The sequence below is a fragment of the Dendrobates tinctorius genome, unplaced genomic scaffold (genome assembly GCF_039654945.1).
Source record: "Dendrobates tinctorius isolate UK_male_01 unplaced genomic scaffold, ASM3965494v1 ptg000034l, whole genome shotgun sequence".
Taxonomy (NCBI): domain Eukaryota; kingdom Metazoa; phylum Chordata; class Amphibia; order Anura; family Dendrobatidae; genus Dendrobates; species Dendrobates tinctorius.
Genome location: NW_027361702.1, coordinates 6818604 through 6844413, shown reverse-complemented (window position 1 = coordinate 6844413; position 25810 = coordinate 6818604). Strand labels below are relative to the sequence as shown.

General features: G+C 45.4%; 1 protein-coding gene across 2 annotated transcripts in view; it reads left to right on the top strand.

The window, feature by feature from the left end:
* The window catches only part of GABRA3 (gamma-aminobutyric acid type A receptor subunit alpha3), a 194626-nt gene that overhangs the window by 156771 nt on the left and 12045 nt on the right, over positions 1-25810 (top strand). For both annotated transcript variants that reach the window (XM_073573058.1, XM_073573059.1), the window contains exons 7-8: positions 8448-8591; positions 12728-12880. In XM_073573058.1, coding sequence (XP_073429159.1) covers positions 8448-8591; positions 12728-12880 — 297 coding nt within the window. The remainder of the gene's footprint in view (positions 1-8447; positions 8592-12727; positions 12881-25810) is intronic.

Genomic DNA, 25810 nt, shown 5'->3' with positions numbered 1-25810 from the left:
CATGTGGGGGTAAACCACTATCTGGGTGCATGGCAGAGCTCAGAAGGGAAGCAGCGCCATTTGACGTATTTTGCTGGAATTGAGATCGGACACCATGTCGCAATTGGAAAACCCCTGATGTACCAAAACAGTGGAAACCCCCCACAAATGACACCATTTTGGAAACTAGACCCCCCCAAGGAACTTATCTAGATGTGTGGTGAGAACTTTGAACCCCCCAGTACTTCACAGAAGTTTATAATGCCTGGGCGTGAAAATAAAAAAAATCATATTTTTTCCACAAACTTGATCTTTTTGTCACCAATCTTTTTATTTTCCCAATGGTACCAGGAGAAATTGAACCCCAAAAGTTGTTGTCCAATTTGTCCTGAGTACGCTGATACCTCATATGTGGGAGAAAACTACTGTATGGGCACACGTCGGGGCTCGGAAGGGAAGTAGTGACGTTTTGGAATGCAGACTTTGATGGAATGGTCTGCGGGTGTCATGTTGCTTTTGGGGAGCCCCTAATGTACCTAAACAGTGGAAACCCCCCACAAGTGACCCCATTTTGGAAACTAGAGCCCCTAAGGAACTTATCTAGATATGTGGTGAGCACTTTGAACCCCCAAGGGCTTCACAAAAGTTTATAATGCCCAGGCGTGAAAATAAAAAAAATCGCATTTTTTCCACAAACATGATCAATTAGTCCCCAATTTTTTTTATTTTCACAAGGGTACCAGGAGAAATTGGACCCTAAAAGTTGTTGTCTAATTTGTCCTGAGTACGCTGATACCTCATATGTGGGAGAAAACTACTGTATGGGCACACGTCGGGGCTCGGAAGGGAAGTAATGACGTTTTGGAAAGCAGACTTTGATGGAATGGTCTGCAGGTGTCATATGCGTTTGGAGAGCCCCTGATGTACCTAAACTATTGAAACTCCCCACAAGTGACCCCATTTTGGAAACGTGACCCCCCACGGAACTTATCTAGATGTGTGGTGAGCACTTTGAACCCCCAAGTGATTCACAGAAGTTTATAACGCCCGGGCGTGAAAATAAAAAAATCATTTTTTTTCCACAAAAATGATATTTTTGCCCCCAATTTTTTATTTTCCTAAGGGTAACAGGAGAAATTGGACCCCAAAAGTTGTTTTGCAGTTTGTCCTGAGAAGGCTGATACCCTATATGTGGGGGTAAAACACTGTTTGGGCGCATGGCAGAGCTTGGAAGAGAAGGAGCACCATTTGACTTTTTCAACGCAGATTTGGCCAGAATTGAGATCCGACTCCATGTTGCATTTGGAGAGCACCTGATGTGCCCAAACAGTGGAAACCCCCAGTTCTGACTCCAACCCTAACCCCAACACACCCCTAACCCTAATCTCAGCCCTAGCCCTAACCCTAGCCCTAACCCTAGCCCTAACCCTAGCCCTAATGGAAATAAATACATTTTCTTTTAATTTTATTATTTTTCCCTAACTAAGGGGGTGATAACGGGGGGTTTGATTTACTTTTTATAGCGGGTTTTTATGTTTGGCGGCTGTCATAGGCTAAAAGACGCTTTTTATTGTAAAAATAGTTTTTGCATCACCACATATTGAGAGCTATAATTTTTCCGTATTTTGACCCACGTGACCTCATGTGAGGTCTTATTTTTTGTGGGACGAGTTGATATTTTTATTCGTATCATTTTCGGGCACGTGACATTCTTTGATCGCTTTTTATTCCGATTTTTGGGACGCAGAATGAACAAAAACCAGCGTTTCATGAATTTCTTTTGGGGGGTGCATTTACACCGTTCCGCGTGCGGTGAAATTGATAAGACGGTTTTATTCTTCGGGTCAGTACGGTTACAGCGATACCTCATTTACGACTTTTTTATGTTTTGTCGGTTTTATGCAATGAAATCTATTTTATATAAAAAATAATTATTTTTGCCTCGCTTTATTCTGCGAGCTATAACTTTTTTATTTTTTCGCTGATGAAGCTGTATGACAGCTCATTTTTTGCGGGACAAGATGATGTTTTCAGTGCTACCATGGATATTTATATGCCTCTTTTTGATCGCGCGTTATTGCACTTTTTGTTCGGCGGTATGATGATAAATCATTATTTTTTGCTTCGTTTTTTATTTTTACTTTTTAAGGGGTTCGCTAAAGGGGTTAACTAATGGGACGGTTCTATAGGGCAGGTCGTTACGGACGCGACGATACCAAATATGTGTACTTCTATTGTTTTTTTTTTTATTTCCAAAAAATGAATTTATTTGGGAATATTTTTTTTTTCTAATTTATTTAGCGATTTTTAAAAAATTATTTTTACACTTTTTTTTGTTTTTTTTTTACTTTATTACCTTGTCCCAGGTGGGACATCACTGTCCTGTGACAGATCGCTGATCTGTCACATCACAGATCACTGTGACAGATCAGCAATCTGTCACAGGCAGTGTGCAGGTTTCCTCCTTGCCTGCGCTTTGCAGGCACTGAGGAAGCCAGCTCCCTACAGGCCCCCGAAGATCCCCGTCGCCATCTTGGATCCGGGGACCTGTAGGGAAAGAGACCCCCGCAGCAGCGCTGCACATGTGGGCGCCGCTGATCGCTATGACGTAATATTCCGTCCATGGGAATTAGGTCCAGGGTCACATGGACAGAATATTACGTCCAATGTAGGTAAGTGGTTAAAGTGGGTGACATGATTTGGTTGTCCTCAAAAAATATTCCTATGAAAGTCACATCTCCAAAATTCAAGCCAAGGTTCATTGGACCTTATACAGTTGTGGTCAAAAGTATTGACACCCCTGCAATTCTGTCAGATAATACTCAGTTTCTTCCTGAAAATGATTGCAAACACAAATTCTTTGGTATTATTATCTTCATTTAATTTGTCTTAAATGAAAAAACACAAGAAGAATTGTCCTAAAGCCAAATTGGATATAATTCCACACCAAATATAAAAAAGAGGGTGGACAAAAGTATTGGCACTGTTCGAAAAATCATGTGATGCTTCTCTAATTTGTGTAATTAACAGCACCTGTAACTTACCTGTGGCACCTAACAGGTGTTGGCAATAACTAAATCACACTTGCAGCCAGTTGACATGGATTAAAGTTGACTCAACCTCTGTCCTGTGTCCTTGTGTGTACCACATTGAGCATGGAGAAAAGAAAGAAGACCAAAGAACTGTCTGAGGACTTGAGAAACCAAATTGTGATGAAGCATGAGCAATCTCAAGGCTACAAGTCCATCTCCAAAGACCTGAATGTTCCTGTGTCTACCGTGCGCAGTGTCATCAAGAAGTTTAAAGCCCATGGCACTGTGGCTAACCTCCCTAGATGTGGACGGAAAAGAAAAATTGACAAGAGATTTCAACGCAAGATTGTGCGGATGTTTGATAAAGAACCTCGACTAATATCCAAGCAAGTTCAAGCTGCCCTGCAGTGCAAGGGTACAACAGTGTCAACTCGTACTATCCGGCGGCTTCTGAATGAAAAGGGACTGTATGGTAGGAGACCCAGGAAGACCCCACTTCTTACCCCGAGACATAAAAAAACCAGGCTGGAGTTTGCCAAAACTTACCTGAAAAAGCCTAAAACGTTTTGGAAAAATGTTCTCTGGTCAGATGAGACAAAAGTAGAGCTTTTTGGGCAAAGGCATCAACATAGAGTTTACAGGAGAAAAAAAGAGGCATTCAAAGAAAAGAACACGGTCCCTACAGTCAAACATGGCGGAGGTTCCCTGATGTTTTGGGGTTGTTTTGCTGCCTCTGCCACTGGACTGCTTGACCGTGTTGCATGGCACTATGAAGTCTGAAGACAACCAGCAAATTTTGCAGCATAATGTAGGGCCCAGTGTGAGAAAGCTAGGTCTCCCTCAGAGGTCATGGGTCTTCCAGCAGGACAATGACCCAAATCACACTTCAAAAAGCACTAGAAAATGATTTCAGAGAAAGCACTGGAGACTTCTAAGGTGGCCAGCAATGAGTCCAGACCTGAATCCCATAGAACACCTGTGGAGAGATCTAAAAATGGCAGTTTGGAGAAGGCACCCTTCAAATATCAGGGACCTGGAGCAGTTTGCCAAACAAGAATGGTCTAAAATTCCAGCAGAGCATTGTAAGAAACTCATTGATGGTTACCGGAAGCGGTTGGTCGCAATTATTTTGGCTAAAGGTTGTGCAACCAAGTATTAGGCTGAGGGTGCCAATACTTTTGTCTGGCCCATTTTTGGAGTTTTGTGTGAAATGATCAATGTTTTGCTTTTTGCTTCATTCTCTTTTGTGTTTTTTCATTAAAGACAAATTAAATGAAGATAATAATACCAAAGAATTTGTGTTTGCAATCATTTTCAGGAAGAAACTGAGTATTATCTGACAGAATTGCAGGGGTGTCAATACTTTTGGCCACAACTGTAAGATTTTGGAAATCCTTAATCCTGTTTCTTTCCGTTTGGCTCTTCCAAAATAGCTTCCCCAAGACGAACACTTACTTTTATTTTGCATTGCAATCACAGCTATGCCTGTGACTGCAGTGCACTCCTGCGGCCTCAATACGCTTCTGTATGTATCCTGAGGGACACATAGCGACCGTCGCATATAACACCGGTCACTGTCTCACTATATATATATATATATATATATATATATATATATATATATATACACACAGCTCTGGCAAAAATTAAGAGACCACTTTCAAATGTTCTTTTTGTCTGATTTTTCTCTTTATAGGTATATTTTTGAGTAAAATGTAAATTATTCTTTTAGTCTATAAACTTCTGACAACATGTCTCTGAATTTTCAGGCAAAAAATTGTGTTGTTTTTTTTGACGAAGAAAAATGGTCAAAATAAAAAATAAACACCCGTTGCTTTCAGACCTCAAATAACGCATAAAAAACAAGTTCATAATCATTAAGAAACAACAATACTAATGTTTTAACTCGGGAAGAGTTCAGAAATCAATATTTTGTGGAATAACTTTTAAAAACAGCGTACATGCGTCTCGGCATGCTTGCCACTAGTCTTTCACACTGCTTCTGACGCAAAAATTAACCAGTTCTTCTTTGTTTCATTACATTCCACAGGTTTTCAATGGGGTTGAGGTCTGGAGAATAGGCTGCCCATGACAGGGTTTTGATGTGGCGGTCTCTTAATTTTTGGCAGAGTTGCATATGCCATGGCAAGACAAGCCGCTGCATGGGATGTACCATCAACAGATAATGGAGGTGGCCGACATGGTGAAATCCTACCAATGGCTGGAGAAAGCTGGACTCCGAGACAGCACAGAGGCACTGATCATAGCGGAACAAGAGCAAGCACTAAGTACCAGATCCATAGAAGCAGGAATCTATCACACAAGACAAGACCCAAAGTGCAGACTAGGCAAAGAAACTTCAGAAACCATCCAACACATAGTGGCAGGATGTAAAATGCAAGCAGGAACAGCATATATTGAATGCCCAATCAAGTAGCGGGAAATGTATACAGGAACATCTGCACAGCATATGGGCTAAGTCTCTCTAAGTCCAGGTGGGAGATCCCAAAGAAAGTGGTGGAGAATGAAAGGGCTAAAATCCTGTGGGACTTCAAGATCCAGATGGATAAGAAGGTGTTGGCTAACTAACCAGACATTGTGATAGTAGACAATGACCAGAAGACAGTAATGATAATAGATGTGGCAGTGCAAAGTGACAGCAACATCAGAAAGAAGGAATATGAGAAGCTGGAGATATACCAGGGCCTCAAGAACTGGAGAAGATGTGTAAGGTGAAGGCAACAGTGATCCCAGTGATGATAGGAGCACTCGGAGCAGTTACCCCCTAAGTTGGAAGAATGGCTACAACAGATACCAGGAGCAACATCTGAGCTCTCTGTCCAGAAAATCACAATGCTTGGAACAACTAAGATCCCGCGCAGAACCCTCAAACTCCCAAGCCTATATAAATATATATATATATATTATTTTCTGAATTTCTTAGAAAAGATTTTTACAATTTTTTAACTTTTGAGCATTATAATGGTTTATAAATGTCAGTGCTACACTGTCACAAGACCCTTCCCCACGCTCGGTGCATGATCCAAGAGACTTGCTGTGGCCTTGTGACCCATATATCGTCATGACGACATCAGGTCACAATGGCAATGATCAGGTCCCTGCGATTACGTCGAGGCTGAACCAATTGGAGGGCAGAGGGGCCCCCCTCCCTCAGCCTGCCTTCTAAATGCTGTGATCGATATCAATCGAGACATTTAGGGGGTTATTCTGCTGGGAGCCCTGCGGGCACCACTTCCGGTGGCAATCGCGCCTAGTACATTCAAGATCGGGAAGTGGTTAAAACATAATTTTTTATTTAGTTTATTTTTTACTTGAAATATGAATTTGCGATTGTTTGACAGCTTTTTCTCTATACTGTGAAAATTTTGAATATAATGAAAATTATGGTTTCCCATGTAAGCACAGAATAGTATGAGAGGAGCTCTGCTCTTCTATAGCCAAAGGATCACAAAAAATGTTGCATATAAATGGCTAACAAGAATAATCTAAGAATACAGTGTGCTTATGAACAGTGTGTATCTGTCAGCCCAGCAACCAAAGCAAGACTTTTTGTACATAAATGGTCAACAGAGACCAATCATAAAAAGCTTGAATATACAGTTAGGTCCAAAAACGTTGGACAATCACACAAGTTTTGTTATTATAGCTATTGACCAAAATATATTCAAGACATAGCTATATAATGAATATGGGCTTAACGTGCCAAATCTAAGATTTAATTTGAGGGTATTCACATCCTAATTCGAGTGAATGGTTTAGGAATTACAGCTCTTTAATGTGTAGCTTCCTCTTTTTAAAGGGACCAAAAGTAATTGGTCAAAGATTTGGAGCTGATTCCAGGTGTGGCATTTGCATTTGGAAGCTGTTGCTGTGAACCCACAACATGCGGTCAAAGGAGCTCTGAATGAAAGATAAACAAGCCATCATTAGGATAAAAAAAGAAGAAATCCATCAGAGATGTAGCAGAAATGTTAGAAGCGGGCAAATCAACAGTTTGGTACATTCTGCAAAACAAAAAGAGTGCACTGGTGATCTTGGGAACATAAAAAGGCCTGCACGTCCACAGAAGACAACAGTGGAGGATAATCCCAGAATCCTTCCCATGATAAAAAAAAGCTTTGCACCCATGTTAAGAACACTCTCCAGGAACTAGGTGTTTCAGTGTCTAAGTCTACTATAAAGAGAAGACTTAACGAGAACAAATACAGAGGGTTGACCACAAGGTGCAAACCATTAATAAGCCTTAAGAATAGAAAGGTCAGATTAGACTTTGCCAAAAAAATCTAAAGAAGCTGCCCAGTTCTGGAAAAGCAAAACTAAGATCAACCTGTACAAGAATGATGGAAAGAAGAAAGTCTGGAGAAGGCTTGGAATTGTTCCTGATCCTCGGCACATGCTGTGTAACACATGTTGGAGGCGATGTGATGGCGCAGGCATGCATGGCTCAAAATGGCGCTGGGTCACAAGTGGTTATTAATGATGTGACTGAAGACAGAAGCAACCAGATGAATCCTGTGTGTACAGGGTGATACTTTCTGATCAGATTCAACAAAATCCAGCAAGGTTGATTGGACAACGCTTCACAGGACAGATGGACAATGACCGAAAACATCCTGAAAAAGAAAGAAATGAAATATTCTGCAATGGCCGAGTCATCATCAAATCTCAGCCCCATCGAACAGTATTTCACAGGCAGAAGACAAAACTTAAGGCAGAAAGTGCCAGAATCAAGCAACAGCTGAAGTTACTGCAGTAAAGGTGGAAAAGTCTCACACAGGAGGAATCCAGCGATGGTGACGTCCATGGCCTCCAGACTTCAGGCCGTCATTGCTGCAATGGATTCTCTACAAAGGGTTAAAAATGAACATTTTGTTTATGGGAAAGTTAATTTGGCCAATTCTAAATTTTACACAGGAGATTATTGTTCAACCCCTTTAATTAAACCTGAAAGTCTCCAATTGCATCTCAGTTGTTTAATTTTAAATGCAAAATAGCAAAATATCAGAACCTAACTGATGTTAAAGCATAAAAAATACTTTATTCAATTTTGTCTTACCATATTTACCAAAAATAAAAAAATCGAGATTCAATTCAAAGATGTAAAAAATGTATATACGGTGCATATTGTGAATGGCTAGCAACAAATAGTAGACAAAACTGAGGTTTGGTATCAGAGAGACAATTTATAGAAGATAAAACATAAACTCGTCTGTCCATCAGCACATCAAGTCCAGTAGAAGCATGGCTTTCTCTTCACCAACATTACATGCCCTTTTCTTAGGCACAATTCACACAGTCCGTATTTCCACACAATATCATGGTAATGTTCACAGAGAGTAAATGAAAGCCAGCAGTGGTTTATAGTGATGGTAGTACATGGAAAATAATCCTGGTGGTGCTTTGTTCCCTCCGCAGATGCTTATCCCAGTACTGAAGTGGTTTATGCCTGGACCAATGGTTCTGATAAATCTGTTGCTGTGGCTCCGGATGGCTCCAGACTCAATCAATATGACCTGTTAGGTTTAGTAGTAGGAACTGAAACCATTCGCTCCAGCACAGGTACGTAGTGACAACTGTCAAGTGACAAATGTATTTTAGTGTGTGAAATATATATGTTTTTTTGCCTTATTAAAGACTTGGAGTTCCATGGAGAATGGCCTCATCTGGATTATTTGTAGTGGATAACGGAAAGGGAACCTGTCAGCGATCCATAGCCAGATATCAGACTAGTCCAGGTCTTCCCAGCACTGCAGGTAATTAACAGGTGTCTCCTTTGCCTACATAGGAAGAGACCTGTCAATCACCTGCAGTAGTGCTGTGAAGAGCTGGCCAGGGCCCATAACCAAAAAACAGACTAATCCAGCTCTTCCCAGCCCTGCTGGTAATTAAGAGGTGTCTCTTGTGCCTACATAGGAAGAGACTTGTCAGTCACCTCACAGTAGAGCTGGGAAGAGCTGGCCAGGACCCATAGCCAAATACCAGACTAGCCCAACTCTTCCCAGCACTGCAGGTAGTTAACAGTTGTCTCCCGTGTCTACATAGGAAGAGACTTGTCAATCACTCCACAGCAGAGGCGTAGCTAGGTGGTTCAGCTCAGGGGGGGGCGAAAAATCTGAGTGTGTCCATAACCAGTAACCCTGATTACAACTCAGGTGGTGAACCCAGTGGCAGTAGCTCTGGGTGGGCCCCCTCAGAGCAAGGGGCCCCACAGTAGGGCTGGGAAGAGCCGGCCAGGGGCCATATCCAAAAGCCAGACTAGTCCAGCTCTTCCCAGCACTGCAGGTAATTAACAGGTGTCTCCCGTGTCTACATGGGAAGAGACCTGTCAATAATCCGCAGTAGTGCTGGAACAGCCGGCCAGGGCCCATAGCCTGGTTCCAGACTAGTCCAGCTCTTCCCAGCACTGCAGGTAATTAACAGGTGTCTTCTGTGTCTACATAGGAAGAGACCGTTCAATCACTCGCATTAGTGCTGGAAGGTCTCTGCTTATGGTCCCTGGATAGATCTTAAAAGTAAGTTTTCTCTGAAACACTTCAGAATTTCAAAGAATAATATACTTGGCTGCAATTCATAATGCCCGCAGTTTGGGCAGCAGGTTCCCTATAAAGAATACCTATCACCAGTCTGGGGATGCCCTTTTTATTTAAAGAATAACTACCGGTAAACCTTTTAACATTTTTTTTTTCATATTTTAGTGCTCTTATAATTAGACTTAAATCAGTGAAGTCCAGGTCCAGAGACCACCACTGATCACTCAAACTCCAAGTATGGAGTCAAAGGAAAGCATAAGATATGAAGCCATATCCCTCTGTGCTCGTGCTCAGGCAGGAGCTATGTGCTCATGTCAGCTGAGCTGTGCACTTCTTAGGATCGGGGAAATTCCGTGATTAGTGGTGGTCTCTGGACCCAGACCCCCACTGGCATGCTTGTAATTAAGAGTGTACTTATTCTATAAATAAAAATGGCAACCCCAGACAGATGAATTCTCTCATTAACACCTGTTAACAAGAGAGGTCACATGGGTCTCTAATGCCACCCTAAAGAACCTGGCTGCCTAGCAAAATTAGGGTCCAAACCTCCAGCGATTCAGACCGAGATCTCAGCCTTCCTCCTGTGAACTATGCTCAGTAAAGTATGCAGCAGCGCTGGTGTAGTGCATAGAGCGAGTGAGTGGGGTTGTGGGATCCCCCTCCACATGCCAGGATCCAACAGCCCAAAGGTTCAGATCGAAATTTTGCTAGAAAGTTGTGTCCTTTAGGGGCTTATAAGGAATTCTTGTGACCTCTTATGGTGATGGGTGTTATATAGAAAAATCCTTACAACTCTTTCCATAAATATAAAGGGCAGCCACAAACTGGCGACAGGTGCTAATTACATAGGTGCTTTCACACACCCACTATAGATAACTGCAAAGACAGACATTGAATATACAGTGGCATGTAAAAGTTTGGGCACCCCTGGTCAAAATTACTCTTATTGTGACCAGTTAGGAAAGTTGAAGATGAAATGATCTCTAAAAGGTCTAAAGTTACAAATGACATATTTCTTTTGCATTTTAGGCAAAAAAAATTGAGAAAATGAGAAAAAGGAAAATGAGCCGATGCAAACGTTTGGGCACCCTGCATAGTTAGTACTTAGTAGCACCTCCTTTTGAAAGTATCACAGCTTGTAAATGCTTTTTGTAGCCAGACAAGAGTCTTTCAGTTCTTGTTTGTGGGATTTCCATCCATTCTTCCTTGTAGAATTCTTCCAGTTCTGTGAGATTCCTGGGTCGTCTTCCATCCTCTGCTATTTTGAGGTCTCGCCACAGATTTTCAATGATGTTCAGATCAGGGGACTGTGAGGGCCATTGTAAAACCTTCAGCTTGCGCCTTTTGCGGTAGTCTATTGTGGATTTTGACGTGTGTTTAGGATCATTATCCATTTGTAGAAGCAATCCTCTGTTCAACTTCAGCTTTATTTACAGATGGGGTTATGTTTGAATCAAGAATTTGTGGAAATTTAATTGAATCCATTCTTCCCTCTACCTATGAAATGTTCACTGTGCCATTGACTGAAGCACAAACCCAAAGCTTGATTGATGTTTAACTGTTGTCTAGATGTTCTTTTCTTGAAATTCAGTGCCCTTTTTCCTCCACACATACCTTTGATCATTGTGGCCAAAGAGTTCTAGTTTAACTTCGTCGGTCCACAAGACTTGTTTCCAAAATAGATTAGGCTTGTTTATAGGTTCTTTTGCATATTTTTGACACTCAGTTTTATGGTGAGGATGCAGAAGAGGTTTTTCTCTGATTCTTCCATGACGGCCATGTTTATACAGGTGTCTCTGAACAGTAGAACAATGTACCACAACTCCAGAGTCTGCTAAATCTTTCTGAAGGTTTTTTGCAGTCAAGCAGGGTTCCTGAGTTGCCTCTAGCAATCCTACGAGCAGCTCTCACTGAAATTTTTCTTAGTCTTCCAGACCTTATCTTGACCTTCACTGTTCCTCGTAATGGCTATTTCTTAAAATTCATTTGGAACTGAGGAAAGGGCAATGTGAAAACGCTTTGCTATCATCTTATCACCTTCTCCTGCATTGTGGGCCTCCATTTTCATTTTCAGAGTGCTAGGCAGCTGCTTAGAAGACCTCATGGCTGTTGTTTTTGGCACAAGGTTAGAAGAGGATGGGTGTTTATAAAGTTGGGAAATTTACACCTCCTGGCCTTTCCTAATGATGATAATGAACAAGCCATAACCCTAACAGACTAATTAATGTTTGAAACCTTGTTCAAAGTTATCTAAGCCCACAAATCTCCAAGAGTGCCCAAACTTTTGCATCTGCTCATTTTCCTTTTTGTAATTTTTAAAATGTAAAAAATGACAATTTTTGGCATAAAATAGAATGGAAATGTGTCATCTTTAATTTTAGGCCTTTTAGACATAATTTAATCTTCAACTTGCTGAACTGTTCACAATAACAGTAATTTTGACGACCCCTGGTCACTTTTGCATGCCACTGTTGAGTAGCCTAGAAAGTTCTTGTATTGTATGATAGCTATAGGAGAAACAAAATGATTCAAAGGTAATCCAAAAAGTTGGAAATGTGAAGTAAATTCACATCAAGTGACAGTTATGAGCAACCTTTACTTACAAACCACAGTTGGTTCAGAGAAAGACAAAAAAATATATAAGGTTAAAAATAAATTTTGTGTGGCAAATGCTAGATAGATCTCTGGATCATCATCTACATTAACCCCATAAAGACGTGTAGAGGGCATGTAAGTCAAATGTGTGCATGGAGTATATTGGAGGGGATTAGCAAAAAAATCAAATCCATCCAGGCTAATACAGGTGGCACCTGCTTGCAGGATCATAGAAAATTCTGATCCCAGCAGCTGAACGGAGTTGTAACTTTACTTTTCCCAACCAATCAGTGGTCCTGCATCGTTAAGACCACTGCGCCCAGTGATGGGCTGCAACTGATTGGCTGCTCTAACCAGTTGTGAGTGACCCTTCACACGAGCATTGTCCAGTCGGTGCTGACAAGTGCCAGACTATTTAGGGCACAGTCCCTTTAACTGGAGGGATGATAGTGCTCATTTGTCAATTTTGGAAGAAAGCACAATGCTGATGTTTCACGTGCTGTGTTTGGCTTGGACATGACGTACACATTGTATATGGAGGACTGAGTTATTCTTTTGTTTGCCTCTCAGGTGAATACATTGTTATGACCACACATTTCCACCTAAAACGCAAGATTGGATACTTTGTCATCCAAACGTACCTCCCATGTATAATGACCGTCATCCTGTCCCAAGTGTCGTTCTGGCTGAACAGAGAGTCTGTGCCGGCGAGGACCGTGTTTGGTGAGTGAAGAGCCTATAGAAAACATACCATAACCCAGATTATTCTGTGTCTTGTCTTCTCTCAACAGCAATGTGCTCCTGAGATCGGCATCACATCTGGAAAGCTTTACAAACAGAACTAACAGCAAATATCACTCACTTGTAAAACCTGTGATTACAATCATTATCGGGTGCAGTAAAGCCAGGCAGACAGCCCTACTTCTCTGCCCTTCGCGAACTACCCACATGTCTCTTGACTTAATCTTAAGAGCCTATGCTGTGCCTATGAAGCTATGTTTGGGTTGGGAGACGTTCAGGCATTGCAGTCTGGATACGGCCATATAAACCCGGCCTAAATCAGAATAAAGACCCACCCAAAGCATGCAATCCTCCATAAATTTCTTAGGGTGGAGTTAGTGTCACGGCTCCTACCGTTCACTTCTTCTTTTGAAGTGTGGCGCCCTGGAGGGTTCAGTCGCCACAGAGGTACTGCACCTCCTCCTGAGGTGTGGTACCCCACCATCCAGGTAAGGTGGGGACACCTGACCACACTCCAACACCTGCATCCCACACAACATAGTAGTGTAGCAAAGCACCCTTTGGTGGCTCCCTGCTTGGAACACGAAGAGTGCTGGGAGGTGGGTGGAGCTTAGTCTGCACCAAAAGATTGGGAAGAGCTTAGGATTTAGTCAGTCTGACGGGGTCAGAAGGAGAGAGAAGATCCCTGGAGTGGGATGGACGAGGGAAGTGCTGCAGTGGACCCCAGTGACCTGGGTCTGCTGGCACAGGAAAGAGACATTGATGGAAAGCCTGACTCTTTATAAGAAAGATAGATTTGAACAGAACGTAAGGAGAAGAGGACTGAAGATTAGGGTTAGAGCAGAACCCCTCCCAAGTTCACAGCGCAAGGCCGGGGTCCGGTCCCCGAGGTTGTGTGGATACTAATGGTCCTGCAGCAGACAACAGAGGAATAGAAGTTGTCACCACTTTATTCCCACACAAGACTTGGGGGCACAACAGCAACGTGAGTGAGCCGGGACTTAGTAGCAAGGAGTCCCCAAAGCAGGCTACAGCTGTCTGCCGTACAAGTAGAGTTGATAGGAACATCTGACAGGAGGAACTCCACTGTAACTGAGTACTGCGAGTACTTTCCTATAGGCGCAAAGAGGGAGACGTTCAGAAAAGGCACATGTTGGCGGAGTGTTGGAAGGGAGTACTTCATCTTGCCTGGAGGTTGGCTGAGCCCCTGATCCGGAGGACATGGCATGGATGCGGACACCTGTATGCACAACAGACTGTGAGTAAAGCTTTGGAACTACATGCCCTGGTGTCCTCCGCTTATTCCTGCGGTCACACACTCCGCACTGCTACATCTCTGTGCCTGGCACTGCACCATCTACATCTCCTTTCTATCTCCTCATCTACACTGCCCTGAGACTACTGCCCTACCTGTGGAGGGCCACAACATCATTGCTGCACTACACCATCTGTCCCAGAGGATCTGTTTGCAGCGTCGGCTTAACACCTCTCTTGCCGAACACCACAGGTGGCGTCACAAATCATTCCTATACCAACTTTCAACCATTGCCCACACATTGTCACGCGGGGCTTAGGACAACTAAGGCAGAAATACCTGGGGCCCCTGTGGTGTCCCTTTCACTAGGGGAAACCCTGTCTGACCCTCAACTCAGGGTTTTTGCTGAAGGTGCAAATGCCTGAGCCTCCACCCTTTCCTTATCTCCTGCTCAGCCCTGCACTTAACCCTCCACCCTCCACCCAGTGAGGAGACAAACCACCAAAGCCCCCACACAAATAAAGACAGACAGGGAGAACTTAAACTGCACTTCGCCGCACACACACAGGAAAATACAGTAATGTGAACAGGGCACAACTAAACACAAATATGGGAAGGAGAAAGGATAACGACGGATCATACGACACCAGATACGAATCTCTCTCTCTCTGCAACACCTCCACTCCAGACCGGAACCACTTGGTATGAAACACAAGCTATAATCGGCGACGCCCATAGGCCAGCATGACTATTTAAAGACCGTGGGCGTGACTAACCATCCAACCTGGTCCCAGCAGGATTAACCCCCGAGAGCCTGAAGATCAGGCCGGCGCCACTGAGGCTATAGTGGCTGGAGGTGGAACTACCTCTGCCTGCCGGACGCTGTGGTGTGAACAGTGTCCGACATGACATTACCCCGTCTTCTACGAGGGACCTCCAGACCCTCAAGACTCATAGGACCCGGCTTGTCCGGATGACGACGGTGAAAAGAACTGACCAGCCGATCTGCATGTATGTCCGAGGCTGGTACCCAAGACCTCTCCTCCGGACCATACCCCCGCCAGTGTACCAAATACTGAAGAGTACGGCGCACTACTCGAGAGTCCACTACCTTGGAGACCTCAAACTCTAAATCGCCATCCACCATGACTGGAGGTGGCATCGGCGTCGTGTCCACAGAGCCTACCACCTTTTTCAACAAAGCCCTGTGAAACACGTTGTGTATCTTGTACACCGCAGGAAGTTCCAACCGATAAGCAACTGGGTTAATGATGGCAGCAATCTTAAAAGGCCCAATAAACCTTGGACCCAATTTTAAAGATGGAATTTTGAGTTTTATATTTTTAGTCGCTAACCACACCCATTCACCCACACACAGGTCCGGACCTGGCACGCGTCTACTGTCAGCCACCCGCTTGTACCTCGCACTCATGCTCAACAATCGCTGTTTCACCCTCCTCCAGACTGATGATAATTGAGCTCCTAGCTGGTCCTCCTCCGGGACGCCCCCCGAGTCACCCTGGCGTAAGGTACAAAACTGAGGATGTTGACCGTAAACACAAAAGAACGGAGACTCTCCCGATGACTCTTGACGGTGATTATTTAACGCGAACTCGGCCAGAGGAAGGAAAGTAGACCACTCCTCTTGGTTGTCGGACACAAAGCATCGTAAATACTGCTCCAGATTTTGGTTCATGCGCTCAGTTTGACCATTTGACTGTGGATGAAACGCCGATGAATGTGACAACTTGATCCCCAAACGTGAGCAAAAAGCTTTCCAAAACCTCGCAACAAATTGAGTACCCCTATCAGATACTATGTCCGACGGAACTCCGTGGAGTCTGACCACCTCCTGCACAAACACCTGAGCCAACGTCTTAGCATTGGGCAAGGAGGGCAATGAGACAAAATGCGCCATCTTTGAAAATCGGTCAACCACCACCAGGATGACCGTGTTCCCCGCCGAGACTGGCAAGTCAGTGATAAAATCCATGGAGATTTCTGTCCATGGCCTATTAGGTACCCCCAGAGGCTGTAGCGTGCCAGCAGGACGGGCTCGGGGCGACTTGGCCCTTGCACACGTGATGCAAGCTGCTACGTACGAGACCACGTCCTGCCGGATTTTGGGCCACCAGAAACGACGCGATACCAGCTCCAAGGTGCCCTTAACCCCTGGATGACCAGCCAGTACTGAGTCGTGATGTTCCCTCAACACCTTAAGACGAAGATGAAGGGGTACAAATGATTTGTTGGCGGGAAGTCCTGGCGGTACCTCCTCTTGGGCCTCGGCAATCTCCGCCTCTACCTCAGTCGTGAGAGCCGAAACCACTACACCTTCCTGGAGGATGGGTACCGGCTCTTCCCGAGGTTCTACCCCCGGAAAACACCTGGACAAGGCATCCGCCTTGGTGTTTTTAGCCCCGGGACGGTAAGTCACCAGAAAATTGAAACGTGTAAAGAACAATGCCCAGCGGGCCTGCCTAGGAGACAGACGTTTGGCCGACTCAAGATAGAGCAGGTTCTTATGGTCGGTGATGACTGTGACCTGGTGAGCCGCCCCCTCCAAGAAGTGTCGCCATTCCTCAAAAGCCAATTTGATGGCCAACAACTCCCTGTTGCCGATATCATAATTCCGTTCGGCCGGCGACAGCTTCTTGGAGAAGTAGGCGCATGGATGCATATCGCTCAAAGATGAGCCCTGTGACAGTACTGCCCCCACTCCCACCTCAGACGCATCAACCTCCACCACAAAAGGTTTAGACACGTCCGGTTGCACCAGGATGGGGGCTGAAGCAAAACTGTTCTTCAGACGCTCAAATGCACGTATCGCCACCTCAGACCAGCTAGTCAGATCGGTACCTTTTTTTGTCATGTCCGTGAGCGGTTTGGCTATAGTAGAAAAGTGTTTTATAAATTTCCTATAATAATTAGCAAACCCAAGGAACCGCTGGAGCGCTTTCAGATTATCAGGCCTTTCCCATTGTAGCACCGCTTGCACCTTAGCGGTGTCCATTTTAAACCCTGCGGCGGACACAATATATCCCAAAAAAGGCAACTCCTGAACAAAAAATAAGCATTTTTCCAGCCTAGCATAGAGCTTATTTTCACGGAGCAACTGTAACACCTGCCTGACATGCTCTAAATGAATGTCCCGGTCGCTCGAATAAATGAGGATATCATCCAGGTATACAATCACAAATCTCCCCAGGACATGAGCAAACACGTCATTAATAAAATGTTGGAAAACAGCAGGCGCGGTTGTCAACCCAAATGGCATAACCAGGCTCTCAAAATGACCCTCAGGAGTGTTAAAGGCCGTCTTCCACTCATCCCCTTGACGGACCCTTATGAGGTTATACGCCCCCCTGAGGTCAAGCTTGGAAAACCACTTTGCCCCCGCCACCTGGTTGAACAAATCAGGGATCAAAGGCATAGGGTATGGATCACGGATCGTAACCTGGTTTAACTCCCGGAAATCCAGACACGGCCGTAACCCCCCATCTTTCTTCTTAATGAAGAAAAACCCCGCTGCTACAGGCGAGGACGAAGGCCGGATGTGTCCTTTGCTCAGACTCTCCGCGATGTAGTCTTTCAGAGCTTGTCTCTCTGGACCAGAAATATTAAACATCCTGGCCTTAGGTAATCTCGCCCCGGGTTTTAACCTAATCGCACAGTCATAGGCTCTATGTGGAGGCAGTTCTGAGCAACCCTTCTCAGAGAAAACATCCGCGAAATCCTGCAAAGCCTCCGGAAGGCTGGGCGTCACGGCGGACACACATGTGGCCAAGCAATTGTCCTGGCAAAAACCACTCCATTGGACTATGTCCTGAGTTTTCCAATCAATCACTGGGTTGTGCCTGGACAACCATGGAAAACCCAAGACCATTTGTGCTGGGAGATTACGGAGGACCCTACATGTAACCCACTCCGAATGTAGGACCCCAATGTGGAGTTTCACCTCAGCCACAAACTCCGTAATCTCCCCCTGAGGGAGGGGAGTGGCATTAATGGTAACCACCTGAATAGGATGAGGGAGTTTTTCGATCTTAAACCCGGCAGTGCGTGCAAACTCCTCATCTATGAGATTGGTGGCGGAACCGCTATCCACAAACACTGATATTGGTAGCACTCTACCCGCGATAATAACCTTGGCAGGGAGCATACATTGAGATACCATCATGGAGGATATGCATACGCTCAGTTGGGTCTCCTCCATACCCACTGAGCTTAGTAGTTTTCCGCCGGTGTGACCTTCTTCGGTAGCACAGGACAAGCGTTAACATAATGATTCCTTTTACCACAGTAAAAACATACTCCGGGCTTCGTGAACCCAGGGACGCGACGCTTAACCTGTGACACCCCCGCAATTTGCATAGGTTCAGTGGGCTCACCTGCAGCAACCATACTTGCACCCCTGCTTTCCCCCAGGGGTAGCGTCTCCTGTGCCCCCTGACGCAAACGGCGATCAATACGTATAACCAAACTCATGGCAGACTCCAACGATGCAGGAGTCTCATACATCAGGAGGGCCTGTTTAACTCTTCCTGAAACCCCATGAATAAACTGACTCCGCAGCGCTGGGTCGTTCCACTGTGTGTCTACTGCCCAATGGCGAAATTCGGAGCAATAGTCTTCCGCCATACGTTCCCCCTGACGGAGGGCGCGGATTTTAGATTCTGCTAGAGCTAATCTGTCGGGATCATCATAAATGAGCCCGAGTGCAGAAAAAACATTCTCGACAGAATGAAATGTAGCAGAGTCAGCTGGTAAGGAAAATGCCCATGCTTGGGGGTCCCCACTCAGTAATGATAACACCAGGCCCACCCGCTGAGCCTCATTACCTGAGGAGACCGGGCGCATGCGGAAGTATAACTTGCAGGCCTCCCGAAATATGACAAATTTGCTGCGTTCCCCTGAGAATCGTTCTGGCAGCGGGATCTTCGGCTCTGCACCGACACCTGCAGATGCCGTTTGCACCTTCGCTACTACCAGGCCCCGCTGCTGAACTGCTCCTTTCAACTCGGAGACCTGTAAGGACAGCGCCGCCAACTGGCGGGTTATGGAATCCATGGAATCCATGGACTCCTGAAAAATGTGGGCCGATTATAAAGTCACGCGGGGCTTAGGACAACTAAGGCAGAAATACCTGGGGCCCCTGTGGTGTCCCTTTCACTAGGGGAAACCCTGTCTGACCCTCAACTCAGGGTTTTTGCTGAAGGTGCAAATGCCTGAGCCTCCACCCTTTCCTTATCTCCTGCTCAGCCCTGCACTTAACCCTCCACCCTCCACCCAGTGAGGAGACAAACCACCAAAGCCCCCACACAAATAAAGACAGACAGGGAGAACTTAAACTGCACTTTGCCGCACACACACAGGAAAATACAGTAATGTGAACAGGGCACAACTAAACACAAATATGGGAAGGAGAAAGGATAACGACGGATCATACGACACCAGATACGAATCTCTCTCTCTCTGCAACACCTCCACTCCAGACCGGAACCACTTGGTATGAAACACAAGCTATAATCGGCGACGCCCATAGGCCAGCATGACTATTTAAAGACCGTGGGCGTGACTAACCATCCAACCTGGTCCCAGCAGGATTAACCCCCGAGAGCCTGAAGATCAGCCCGGCGCCACTGAGGCTATAGTGGCTGGAGGTGGAACTACCTCTGCCTGCCGGACGCTGTGGTGTGAACAGTGTCCGACATGACACACATGCAATGAACATTTCCGCTGCCTACAATGGGCGCCCAGGGCCACGGACCGGGTCATAGCTGCCGTGACAAAGTCCCCTCTTGGAGATCCGCGGGCCCGGTACCGGGTACACCACCAGCCCTGGGAGGGCGACCCAAATTGGCGTCACAAACAGGATGACGAAGCCCGGTGCCACCGGGTTCTGTGTGCCGAAAATTTATTGGTCTTAATTGCTGAGAATGTGCAAAATAACCAAATTGATAGACTGTAAAATGGACTCTCAAAATGGCCGCCGGCACGGTGAAGAAGGGCGTGACAATATGGGTGGTCCCAAGAAAAGAGTGCGGACTGTCCTGGGCCTCCCCTGCCTTAACTTCTATGCTACAGCAACATGGCCCACCCCCAGAGGGGTTCGTATACTGGCTTGGTATGGAGGAGTGGGAAGAAGACGCCGCCCCCAGAAGGAGGAGTGAAGCTCGGTGGCGGGAAAGGAGCCCCGGAGGGGAAAAGAACGCCAGGACGCCATGATGGAGGAAGGAAGGAGGCCTGAAGAGTGCGAGGAGGTTGAGCAGAAGCTGAAGGCTCTGACCCTGCTTCCAAAATGGACCGCCAGCAGCTGTAGGATGAGATTGACCAGCTGACACACTACCTGCGGCTGAGACAAGAGGCTCTGTGGACTCTGAACCTGTGGCGCGCCCAGGAGGGGCTTATATCTCCGGTACCCCCAACACCGTTACCCGCCGTCGCTGCTACAGTTCTTTCCCAGGCAGCACCTGTAGAGCCCGCGGCTGTTGAGATGCCACAGGCCACGTTTGTCACCACCTCCACGCTGCAACCACCGCTGGGCGCTGCCTGTCTGGAGGAGTTATCGGAGGGCCTTGGAGCTGAAGGCGAAGAAGAATCTACGCTCCTGCCTGGACCAAGCGAAGCTGCGCAGGTCCCACCGGAGACCCCTGCGGACCCGGAGCCACCATGCGCGCCACCCCCAACTGCAACCTTTGACCGAGCAGCCTCCTTCACCACCGCTGCCACCGGTAGCCGCCCAGAGCCTGAACCGGAGCTGATATCACCATGTCAGGAGGCTCCAGGTATGACCGCCGCCCGTGCCATTGGGTTGCCCCCTGAGTTTTCGCTTACTGTGACCAGCATGCCTGAACTCCGCATGGGACAATTGGAAGAGCTGTGTTCTCAATTCAAAAGCACTAAGCTGACTGCGATGGGGAAATGGAAGAAGTACCTGTTGAAAAGAGTAAGGCTGGAGCAAGTGCGTCCCATTCAACATCTTCTGATCTCAGCAGAGGAGTCTGAGCAGCTGCTGGGTATTACTATGCATCACGGGTTCCCTTTTCCACAGATTCAGTATCCCCACGTTTTGCCCTACAAGGGGCCACAGGCAAAAGTTTCCCCAGCTGTCAGGCCAAAAAGCAAAGCAGCGCAGATACCATCTGAAGCTGAAGTTCAACATCCATTGGTACAGGTTGTTACCTCTGCTATACCACAGGCAGCAGTTACCCCAGTTGCCACTTCATCCTATGTTAACCCACAAGCAGGAAGAGGATGTCCTCAAGTTCTCCCCTGGAAGCAGCGCAAGAAACTAGCTTCCATCACCCCAGGAGGGAACCAACATTAAAGAACATGCCAAAATAACTAACTGTTACCCAGGAGGGTATTAGCACCGTTGTGCCTTTTTGTTTTGCTAATCATGTTTTTCTTCCAGTTTTCTTCAAGTTGCCTAGTTGCGTTGGCAGCCTTTATTATGAAAAATTGAACTGCCGTGATCATGAACTTGGAGTGTATCACAAACTTTCTTGTAAATAGTTGCACCTCTTTAGGTGCCCTTTCTTGGTTTTGCATAGGCCTTCTAGGAATAAGGACTACCTCAACCTGGAGCATTTCTCCAACCTAAGGACACTGCAAGAAATCCCGGCTGGGAAAGGTGTCCAGCACTTACAAGAGTTGTGATGTTTTAATGTGAAGAGTTATATAATGTGTCTTATGAGAGTATTAATAGTTATAGACTAGCTTTTATATAAAATTTAAACTGATAGTAATGACTAGGTATCTGATTAGGAGTAAAGAGATGGAAATTTAAATAAAGAATATTCAGGTGACGAACCAGGTACCAGCGGTTGTCACTTATGGTCAAGAAGAAGTGAAGATGTGGAATGTGATAAAAGGGTATTGAATAGCACTTTAAATTAGGTAACGTAACTTTAAAATAAGGTAATGCAATAAATCATAGTTAGCTAAGTTGTTTGCAACGTTCAAGAGTCAGTACCTCCCAAATTGGGAAGTTTAGATAAGAATTGTTTATCAACATACCAAATATTTTTGTATGTTCCTTTGTTTTGTCTAACTTTGTTCACTTGCAGCCCGCAGATGTGCTGTGTTTAACGGGGGGTATGTGGTGCCCCTGAGGGTTCAGTCACCACAAAGGTACTGCACCTCCTCCTGAGGTGTGGTACCCCACCATCCAGGTAAGGTGGGGACACCTGAACACACTCCAACACCTGCACCTGCATCCCACACAACATAGTAGTGTAGCAAAGCACCCTTTGGTGGCTCCCTGCTTGGAACACGAAGAGTGCTGGGAGGTGGGTGGAGCTTAGTCTGCACCAAAAGATTGGGAAGAGTTTAGGATTTAGTCAGTCTGACGTGGTCAGAAGGAGAGAGAAGATCCCTGGAGTGGGATGGACGAGGGAAGTGCTGCAGCGGACCCCGGTGACCTGGGTCTGCTGGCACAGGAAAGAGACATTGATGGAAAGCCTGACTCTTTATAAGAAAGATAAATTTGAACGGAACGTAAGGAGAAGAGGAGGACTGAGGATTAGGGTTAGAGCAGAACCCTTCCCAAGTTCACAGCGCAAGGCCGGGGTCCGGTCCCCAAGGTTGTATGGATACTAATGGTCCTGCTGCAGACACCGGAGGAATAGAAGTTGTCACCACTTTATTCCCACACAAGACTTGGGGGCACAACAGCAACGTGAGTGACCAGGGACTTAGTAGCAAGGAGTCCCCGAAGAAGGCTACAGCTGTCTGCCGTACAAGTAGAGTTGATAGGAACATCTGACAGGAGGAACTCCAGTGTAACTCAGTACTGAGAGTACTTCCCTTTAAGCGCAAAAAGGGAGACGTTCAGAAAAGGCACATGTTGGCGGAGTGTTGGAAGGGAGTACTTCATCTTGCCTGGAGGTTGGCTGAGCCCCTGACCCGGAGGACACGGTACAAATGCGGGCTACTGTATGCACAACAGACTGTGAGTAAAGCTTTGGAACTACATGCCCTGGTGTCCTCCGCTTATTCCTGCGGTCACACACTCCGCACTGCTACATCTCTGTGCCTGGCACTGCACCATCTACGTCACCTTTCTATCTCCTCACCTACACTGCCCTGGGACTACTGCCCTACCTGTGGAGGGCCACAACATCATTGCTGCACTACATCTGTCCCAGAGGATCTGTTCGCAGCGTCGGCTTAACACCTCTCTTGCCGAACACCATAGGTGGCGTCACGAATCATTCCTATACCAACTTTCAACTATTGCCCATACATGCAATGAACATTTCCGCTGTCTACAATGGGCGCCCAGGGCCACGGACTGGGTCATAGCTGCCGTGACAAAACCCCCTCTTGGAGATCTGCGGGCCCAGTACCGGGTACTCCACCAGCCCTGGGAGGGTGACCCAGCTGTCACAGTAGATCCCAGTAATTTGCCTACTTAAATCAGGCCCCCCACCTCACATCCATAGTGATAGGTTCAAAAAGTCCAACTCTTCCTTTACCAAGGTGTGAAAGCAGGGCTTCCCTCCAGCCCCCCATCGAGGACTCAGCACCCTCATGTACTCAATGACAGCACCAAGTAGATGCCAAATTGGAAGAGCAGTCTCTGTTACCAGGACTAAATATTTAGCCAGCAGGGCGCCCTGAGGACGGTCTTACGTGCTGCCCAGATATAAGTCCTGCTGTCTAAGCTAATGTTAAAAAATACGTTCTAAAGATGTAAAGATGTTACTCATTTACCAGTTTTGTGACCGGTTCTCATTAGGGAATCTGCTCACAATGTCTTTTTCAGACAGATTTAGCTCCCAATATACTTTAACAATAATTCACATCTGCATGGCAATGTGGAAGTGACTTTCTGCATACTGTATGTTCCATCTTTTTTTAACTTGTTTTAACCACTTCATGTTTCGAAACTTGTCAAGCAACCAAAATAAGTGACTGGTCTATGCTGTCATCTTCCACTAAGCCGCCACTGTTTTATGTATCAATTCTTTTTTTTAAAAGACACTGGAGGAAAAAAATACATCTTAAAAATTACTAAAAAAAAGACACCAAAGAAGGCACTTCCAGGAAACCACCACATCCATCTTCAGGCAAAGCACAGTGGGTACGCTGGCATCTTAAAGATGTCATGTGCACAGTACCCCTTGTTTAGCTAGTCTTTAGTCCTTCCATTTAAAGATGAATACAGATTGTGGATGTGACCATACACCGCGTTTAGCGTCCTCCATAGTAACTTACTGCATCCAGGAGACAAATGATAGTAGGTGGAGGAGACCATGAAATGTATGGTCCCATACCCTTCCATATGAAAACCAACTTATGGATCAGAAAACCATCTGGACAGGACCAAAATTTGGCCCAAGAAGACAAAGAGGGACAAAGAGTGATGCTTGTTCTGGAAGCAAAAAAATAACTCATATACATTAACCCCTTAACCCCAAAGCCTGTTTTCACCTTCCTGACCATGCCAATTATTTTTCAACTCTGACCACTGTATCTTTATGTAGTCATAACTCTGGAACGCTTCAATGGATCCCACTGATTCTGAGATTGTTTTCTCGAGACATATTGTACTTCATAATAGTGGTAACATTTCTTTGATATGACTTTATTTGAGAAAAAAAATCAGAAATTTGGCAAAAATTTTGCAATTTTAAAATTTAAATTTTTATACCCTTAAATTCCGCATATTACACAATATAACATTTCTCACATGTCAACTTCACATCAGCCCAATTTTTGAAACATTTTTATTTTTAGATTGGAAGTTATAAGGGTTAAAAGTTGACCAGCGATTTCTCATTTTTATAATGAAATTTACAAAACCATTTTTTTAGGGACCACCTCACATCCGAAGTGACTTTGAGAGGCCTATATGACAGAAAATACCCAAAAGTGACACCATTATAAAAACTGCACCCCTCAAGGTGCTCAAAATCACATTCAGGAAGTTTATTAACTGTTCAGGTGCTTCACAGGAATTTATGGAATGTGGAAAGAAAAAATAATTTTTTTCACAAAAATTTTCCTTTAGACCGAATTGTTTTACTTTCACAAGGGTAACAGGAGAAAATGGACCATTGCTCTCCTGAGCACACTGGTATCACTGGGGGAAAACCACTCTTTGGGTGCACGGCAAGGCTAGGAAGGAAAGGAGCTCCATTTCACTTTTTGAATGTAAAATTTTCTGGCATAAGTGGACACCATGTCGTGTTTGGAGAGCCCCTGATGTTTCTAAACGCCCCACAAGTGACACCATTTTTTTAAAGTAGACTCCTCAGGGAACTTATCTATATGTGTGGTGAACATATTGAAACCCCAGATGCTTCACAGACGTTTATAACGTTGAACCGTGAAAATAAAAAAATGTCACATTTTTCCCACCAAAATGTATTTGGCTCCAAATTTTGCATTTTCATAAGGGTAACAGGAGAAATTGCACCATACAATTTCTCTTGAGTACGTCGATACCCAATAAGTGGAGGAAAACTACCGATTGGGTGCACTTTAGGGATTGGAATGGAAGGAGCGCTATTTGACTTTTTGAATGCAAAATTTGCTGGGATAATTAGTGGACGCCATGTCACGTTTGGAAAGCCCCTAATGTGCCTAAACATTGGAAACCCCCCCACAATTGACACCATTTTGGAAACTAGACCCCTCAGGGAACT